Source organism: Clinocottus analis, unplaced genomic scaffold (genome assembly GCF_023055335.1).
Source record: "Clinocottus analis isolate CAN_PGR_092001 unplaced genomic scaffold, fCliAna1.0.p SCAF_6, whole genome shotgun sequence".
NCBI classification, from domain to species: Eukaryota; Metazoa; Chordata; class Actinopteri; order Perciformes; family Cottidae; genus Clinocottus; species Clinocottus analis.
Window position 1 is genome coordinate 12,885,983 of NW_027176218.1, and position 7,893 is coordinate 12,893,875.

General features: G+C 40.0%; 1 protein-coding gene across 1 annotated transcript; it reads left to right on the forward strand.

The window, feature by feature from the left end:
• The first annotated feature begins 609 nt into the window (after positions 1–609).
• LOC137803748 (zona pellucida sperm-binding protein 4-like) lies at positions 610–3,150 on the forward strand. The gene is made up of 8 exons (XM_068602464.1): positions 610–1,246; positions 1,346–1,530; positions 1,620–1,717; positions 1,803–1,963; positions 2,039–2,231; positions 2,417–2,564; positions 2,647–2,722; positions 2,804–3,150. The coding sequence occupies exons 1-8, from the start codon at positions 610–612 to the stop codon at positions 2,893–2,895; spliced, it is 1,590 nt and encodes a 529-aa protein (XP_068458565.1). The 3' UTR covers positions 2,896–3,150.
• The last annotated feature ends 4,743 nt before the right edge of the window (positions 3,151–7,893 follow it).

The window sequence follows — 7,893 nt, forward strand, 5'->3', positions numbered from 1 at the left end:
TATACTTAGGTATTGACAAAAGAAGAAAAAGCTCCTCAATACTATGATTATAAAACTGATATAGGAAATGTATAATACTGTATGTATTATATAATACATCTGGTAAAGGTTGAAAGATATATCTTGCATCAACCTTCAAAGGATGTTTGTCTTGCAGTGGATTAAAAGTTCCTCTGTTTAAGAAACTGCAACATGGTTATTTTTCAAATATTGTGTTCATAAGGCACATATTGTGACAAACTTTGTTCCAGATCCAGAGAAAAGATCAATATGTTTGCCATTGTGAACTAGCAAATTGAACGTTTGGGGACAAATGGCTCTTGAGGTCACAAAGACTTTTAAAAAAAGGTGACCTAGTCTAGGACACGTGTCTGATCTTGTGAAGTTGCCAAAAGGCTTATCAAACCACCCCCCTAAATAATATACAAAAACATGACATAATACAACTCTGAAGCTTTTAAGTGACTATTGAAAAAATGGGAAGCTGTAATTGGTGGTTGTTCTGCCTCAGAGGAGGTTTTTTTAAAAACATCAAGCGTATAAATGCTGCAGCACATACAACACAAGTTGTACACTTGGTGACTGTCCAGGTCAAACCGCTGTTGAACCATGGCAAAGCACTGGGGTGTCGCCTCGTTCGTGGCACTAGCACTGCTAGCATGCTTAGTTGGGACAGAGGTAGAGGCTCAGGGCCAAGGGATTTTGAATCTTCCTGCAAAGACCGCTCAAAGCCATTACCACGGTCATCATCATGGTCATGGTCATCTACATTTACACGGCCATAGGCATAACCATAGACATCACCACGGCCATTATCCTCTCTACGACAAACCTATTCGGCATGCCAATGATTCGGGGCTTAGCAGTAGTACAGTGGTTAGCGGTGCTACAACAGGGAGCGGTACTGCAGGTGTTGGCAGTACTACGGTGCTAACCGGTTCTGGTGCCGGTGTATCAGGTACCACTACTACAGTGCTTAGCGGTTCTTTAACAGGTCCTGGTACTACTACAGTTAGCGGAACTACATCACTTAGTACATTGTCGGACAGAGCTACTTCGGGAAGCGGTGGTCAGCAGCAGCAAAAGCACCCTCAAACGCCACAGAGACCAAAGCCTCCTCCTGCCGAGAGTTGTGAAGTGTCAAAAAGCACGAGAGTCCCTTGTGGACTTCCTGACATCACTGCTGATGGATGCAAAGACATAAACTGCTGTTTTGATGGCCGAAACTGCTACTATGGAAAGGCAGGTGAGTTTTGAAAAGAATTTCATGCAATGGACCGTAATGGAGGATGCAAAAAAGGTGTTCTACATATTTAACCTTTAATGCTTGTTTTTCTGCCATCAGTGACCGTCCAGTGCACCAAAGACGGCCATTTCATTGTCGTAGTGGCGAGAGATGCCACGCTGCCCAACATTGACCTCGAATCAATCTCACTGTTGAGCAACGATCCAAGCTGTTCACATGTTGACTCTAATTCAGACTTTGCCATCTACTACTTTCCTGTTACCTCATGTGGCACCGTTGTTTTGGTAAGACCTTGAGTTTATCAACTTTTCCACCAGTTAAAAAAAAGGGAACATTTTTACCCCATAATGTCTTTTTCTTTTACATTTTGTAGGAGGAGCCTGGTGTTATAATCTATGAGAACAAAATGTTGTCCTCATATGAAGTGGACACCGGGCGTCGTGGAGCCATTACCAGAGACAGTCACTATGAGTAGGTGATGCTTTTTAAAAGTAATTTGGTAATATCTAAATAACAGATCTGACCAAGCAACATAATGACAGTTTTCTCTTTTCAGATTGATCTTCCAGGCTAGGTACATTGGCACCACTGTTCTAACTGTGGTTGCAGAAGTATTACCGTTATCAGATCCTCCTCTACCAGTTGCTGCTCTGGGACCCATCAGAGTGGAACTGAGGTTGGGTAATGGACAATGCATGTCAAAGGGTTGTAATGAAGGTAAGTGAATGTCGGCTTGGCAGCACTGCTGTGTTTGTAGATGGCTGTCATACTAACTGGTCCCTGCTCTCACAGTGGACGTGGCCTATACCTCGTGCTACACGGAGGCTGACTATCCTGTGACCAAAGTACTGAGGGAACCTGTGTACGTGGAGGTTCAACTCGTGGAAAAGACTGATCCCAACCTTGTTCTGACTCTTGGTCGCTGTTGGGCGACCACAGGCCCCAACCCTCACAGTCTGCCCCAGTGGGACATTCTGAAAGACGGGTAACTAAAACACCAATTTAACACTCTTGTTCTGTTTAAAACAACATGTTCAACCATTTTTATCAGAGTTTACACTTCTGCTCATTAGGATAAGTGAAAGAGAAATGACTGCTATGAAATCACTGGCTTCCCTATTCAATTGAATTACAGAGGAGTTGCTTTGATGCCATTTTCTTTTCATCCAGGTGTCCATACAGGAATGATAACTACTTGTCCTCACTGGTTCCAGTCGGCCCCTCCTCTGGTCTGGACTTACCCAGTCACTATAGACGTTTCTTGTTCAAAATGTTTACCTTTGTTGACCCCAATTCAATGCAACCTATGAAGGAACAGGTAATAATTTAATCCACTGATGATAAACTGATTCAACAACATATGTGTGTACTGCTCTACTTACATGCTTTTCTTTGTTCAGGTGTACATTCACTGCAGTACAGCTGTGTGCACTCCTACAGCGGGCTACTCCTGTGAACCAACATGCTACAGAAAAAGTAAGAAATGAATTTATAATCTGCAGAATTAAAGGAGCAAAATGCACATAAATCTGACCATGTTTGTTTGTCTGTTTGTAGGGAGAGATGTCACGGCTGTGGACCAAACACATCCTGAGCCGATGGTTGTGGGTTCTGTCGGACCAGTGAGCATGGTTGCCTCTGCGGAGTAAACAGCAGAGTCAAACTCAAGAATTTGGCCACGATCATGAAGTAAAGTGAAGTAAAAGATTTGCATATGATAAACTTTATATTCTTATGATTGCAAAAAGACTTGTGCTGCAGGAAGAATGCAATTGATCCTCAAAAATATTGTAGACACATTTGTAATAAAATATATTGGCTTTGATGTGCTGCAAATACTTTGATAACTTGTGTGCATCTTACTTTTTTATTATTAATTATGAGTGATGTTCTTACAAAAGGATCCACTGGCAGTAATATTTCATGGTTCTTCTGAAAAAAAAATAAATACAACAAACTTTTCTATTTTCGTTTGAAGTTCATAAAGTGCCCAACCCTCACGGGTTTATAAGACACCAAAAGTACAGCTACGGTGGACACATTTCATATAGTTTCATTCAATTAGAAATCTACAGGTTACTTCACCGTCATATCTTAAACTCTTCCAGGCCTTGCCAATCAAAAAATATTCCTTTACTGAGTTTTTCACAGTTATCTGTCCAAAAGAAATCAACATAAACTGAACTTCTTTTACTAGACAGCACATCCCTTTGTACTTGTAGATAGGACAATAAAATAAAATGTGAACCTTATTCTCAATTCCCCCAAGCTCTCACAGCAAACAGATTCTGTCCTCTGGAGTGTAGTTAAACCTATCAGTCTCTAAAGCTAATGGTAATGTTCCTGAGATTTACAATCGGGATCTTTGTTTTTATTTATACTCCACATAAAGTTTTGCACTAAAGTTATTCTTTATGAGAGAATAAGTTTGTAACTTTAGTTTACGCCATATATTAACAGACTATTTGCTTATCAGTTTGGTCCTAATCCTTTTAATATCACAAAGTAACTGGAAAATGAATGACAAATCGTTTAAATTAAACCGAGATTTCAAACCCTAGTCCCAGGGATGGTAATGTCACATTGAAATATCTTTTTAGTTATTCTTTCATGAGACACCTTCACAAGTCTATTCCAAAGTCGAAGCATTTGACACTTCTGTCTGATGCTTGGAGGTTCCCAATATCCCATTAAAGGCCAAAACAAAAGTAGATTTGTAAACTCCCAAGAAGGATCGAATAGCTCTGTGATGCAGTGTTACAACTTGTGTGGTCACGGAAATCCCAAACACCAGAAACATAGTCAGCCACACTACCTGCACATGTATTAGAGTTGTGTATGAGTATGGAATTTTATATATATATATATATATATATATATTTCTTTATTTCAAATTGATTATCTGATTTAATTCATGATAATAATTTCTGTTTGTATATTATATAGACTAATATTATATTGTGTTGTATTGTAATGATTGACTGAATAAAACATACAAACAAAAAACAAACAAACAACACTTAATGCTGATTCTGATTATATAAATAACAATATATTAATTGAGGTTATTGGCTGTTCCTGTAAAACTGAGCAACAGGCCATTGGGTTCCCCAGGTTACAGGTCGGACACTGACATATTTACATCAGTAGGTCTTGACTTTCCTTAACTCAGAGTAGTAGCTCACATATACTTCTATCTGATCCGATGACATCTGCACGCGTCTAGATTAGCAAAGAAAGACAATCTTTGTTATTTTTTAATTATGTATATTAAGCATACATTAAATACTTCCCTAGAATCAGAAACCTTCAGAATTATTGGTGGCACGGCAGTGTGAATACATCCTTGTATTTGACTTGTATTACTGTATCTCAATTCTTCTAATTCTTCCGTCTGCAGTTAAACTGCTCGCATGATTTACATCAGCACAGACTTTTTTTCATATGTTCTCATTCAAATTTCATTTATCTCTAATGAGTTCAATTTATTTCCATATATTGAAGTGTTTTTGTCTCAGATATTCTATTTCTATAATTTTTTAAGATGTAATCTTATGTGCTTCTGTGTTGATTAAATGGAAAAACATAAGTAAATAAGTGAATTTTGGCACAGAGTAAAGATGTACAAATAGGAGGAGAGAACATAGAATCAGGGCTGAAATGCTTTTGAGGTTTTTTGGCTTCAGGTCTTTAGTGTCTTTGACACTTTTGAAGGTCTTTTTGAGGATTTGATTTTTTAACATTTTGTCTTTTCTTGTACTTTGACTTAAGTCAAAAAACTAATAAAACAGATTTGTACATTCCGACTAAGTCTGGTTATGCTCATGTGTAAGAGTGCCTTCGTAGGCTCGTAAAGGTAAGAGGATAGTCTGACAGTTCAATCAGGAGAGACAGATGAAGTCAGATTGGACTCTACAGGGAGATTTGTAACTGAGGGCCGTCTGCTCCCATCAGCAACCAGATAAATCCCCCCATGGATTCCAGACCTGATGGTGTGGTGATGATGATGAAAGAATGATGAGTTGATGAATCTGTGAAGACTGGGCGGAGAGAACAGCAACATGAACGTGCTGAAGGTAGATCATATTTAAAAGAGATAGCAGTACGACAGTAGGCTGACCATGTCATTGTTTTGTTGTGCTTACTGGATAGAAGAGACCAGCTGATAACATCAAAACATACACAGACCCTGATTGATTTTCAGAATCAGCTTCATTAGCCCTGTTCTAAAACACAGAATCTGACTCCGGTTACACTTTGCTCTTGTCGTACATATGTATGTATCATCTACAAATAAACAAGAGACATATTTAAAAAGGACATTAAGGACAAAAGAGTAGAACACAGAAACGAAGCATCAACATTAACATCTAATAATTATCTACATTAACATAATGACAATGGGCAATGAATTTCGGCTATTAGTGCAGAAAGGTGGTAATAGTGTAGGTAGTGCAGATGGAGGGGTCTGATTGATTCATAATCAGAGTGACACCCAGTGGGAAGAAGCTGTTTCTGTTTTTGGTGCTTTTGGCATACAGTGCCCTGTAGCGCCTGCCAGTGGAGAGGGGCTGCAACAGCTTGTGTCCAGGGTGTAAGTGGTCTGCAGTGATCTTTCACACGCTCCACTGCCTCTGCACATGCATATACATTTTTTTTTTACCAAAATTTTAAATAAATCTCAGGTCTTAATCTAAAAATCTCAGTTTTGCCTTCAGTAGAGCAGTGAATCATTAAACTAAAGAACTAAAGAACATTGTTTGTGTGTCTTCGCTGTGCTCTCTCCCTCAGTCTCCATCTCCACGTTCCATGCAGGTGACACCAGTGATCCTGTCTGCATACGAGTCTACCGCTGTGGTCAATTGACAGAGGCACCCATCAGGTGCTGTGGTGGATAAGAGGCTGCGGAAGCCAGTCAGACGACCCCGTGGGCCAGCGAGCAGATTACAATCTGTGTGTGTCTGTGTTGTTTGCTGGTCCAGCGTGTTGGAACGCTTCACTCGGCAATGTTCTTCACTTGCAACTCTTCTTCCAGGACCTGAGGATGGCCAGGAGCATAATTGTTTGTCAGTACTCCATGTTCTGTGCACTCCTTGGCCGGACCTCTCTGAAACTCCTTCGTCTAACCCTGATCTCATTCTCTACGTTGATGGGTATGCATCACGTGGCCCATCCACAGGAACTAGTCGTGTTGGTTTTGCTGTTTAAGATTGTGCCAGCCTCGTGTCTAGTTCTTGTCCTCACCATTTCTTTACACAGGGAGCCGAATTGGTCTCTCTAACAGAAGCATGTGAAGCAGCAGAGGGTAAAACCAAGACCATTTACAGGAGTCATTTAGCGTTGTTCATGATTTTGGCGCCACCTTTGGTCATCGTAAATTTCTTAAGTACAAAGGTAAACCTTGTATCTCTTTTCTCATTATACTAAGTTATTGCACAGGTAGTATGCTTGAAATCATTGTAACAATTGGTTCACTAGAGTTTTTTTCGGCCTATGCACAAAAACTCTGTCAAGCCTGCATCACCTGTGCAACGCACAATGTATAGGCAGACCAGTTAAAGTCTCAACAGGCAGTACGCACATCTTCAACAAGACACATTTGAACATATGATGACGGATTTCATTGACCCAACACCATCAAAACGTTAAAAGGTTCCTGCACCTACAGACTCACTGACTGTAAACCTACTGACTCAACACAACAGGAAGTGTGAACCAAGCGGCACCGTTAAATATCACATACACAATACAAGCAACTCTGGAATAATTTACTGACTAAAGACAGCCAACGATGGAGCGACCACCCCCACTGCAACTATTTTGACAGGTAGGACTATGGCCTAAGAAGCACCGTGTGTTGTTTACTGTAAGGTAAATTTGCCATCACACCAGTTGTATAACTATATCACAAAATACCTTCCCCTTTTTCATCTGTTCCCAAGCTACAATAGTTTTGTATTACTCTATGTATGTATTATATAGTAAATCAAGAAAAGTCTTCTTAGATTGAAAGATGTATTTTTGGCTTGTATTAAAAGCATGTTTGTCTTGCAGTGGATTAAAAGCTCCTCGGTTTAAGGAACTGCAACATGGTTATGTTTAAAATAATGTGTTCATAACGCACATGTTATGACAAACTTTGTTCCAGAGAAAAAGATCAATATGTTTGCCATTGTGCACTAGCAAAACAAACATTTGGAGACAAATGGCTCTTGAGGTCACAAAGACAAGGTGACCTGATCTAATTGAACACGTGTCTGATCTTGTGAAGTTGCCAAAAGGCTTATCAAATCACCCCCTAAACAACATACAAAAACATTACATAATACAGATCTGAAGCTTTTCAGTGGCTATTGAAAAGATGGGAAGCTGTAATTGGTGGTTATTCTGCCTCAGAGGAGGGTTTTCATTTTTTCAAATATCGAGCCTAGTCATGTATAAAAGTGGCAGTATTTATATGTTGTACATTTGGTGACTGTCCTGTTCAAACTGCTGTTGAACCATGGCAAAACACTGGGGTGTCGCCTCGTTCGTGGCACTAACACTGCTAACATGCTTAGTTGGGACAGAGGTAGAGGCTCAGGGCCAAGGGACCTTGGGTCTTGCTGCAAAGGCCGCTGCAGTTGTTCACGGCCACGGCCATCACC

Excerpts from the sequence above, each read along its gene's own strand:
- LOC137803748 (XM_068602464.1), top strand. The coding sequence starts at position 610 with ATGGCAAAGCACTGGGGTGTCGCCTCGTTCGTGGCACTAGCACTGCTA. Across the intron at positions 1,718-1,802 it reads ACCAGAGACAGTCACTATGA|ATTGATCTTCCAGGCTAGGT; the intron begins GTAGGTGATGCT and ends TTCTCTTTTCAG. Across the intron at positions 2,232-2,416 it reads TGGGACATTCTGAAAGACGG|GTGTCCATACAGGAATGATA; the intron begins GTAACTAAAACA and ends CTTTTCATCCAG.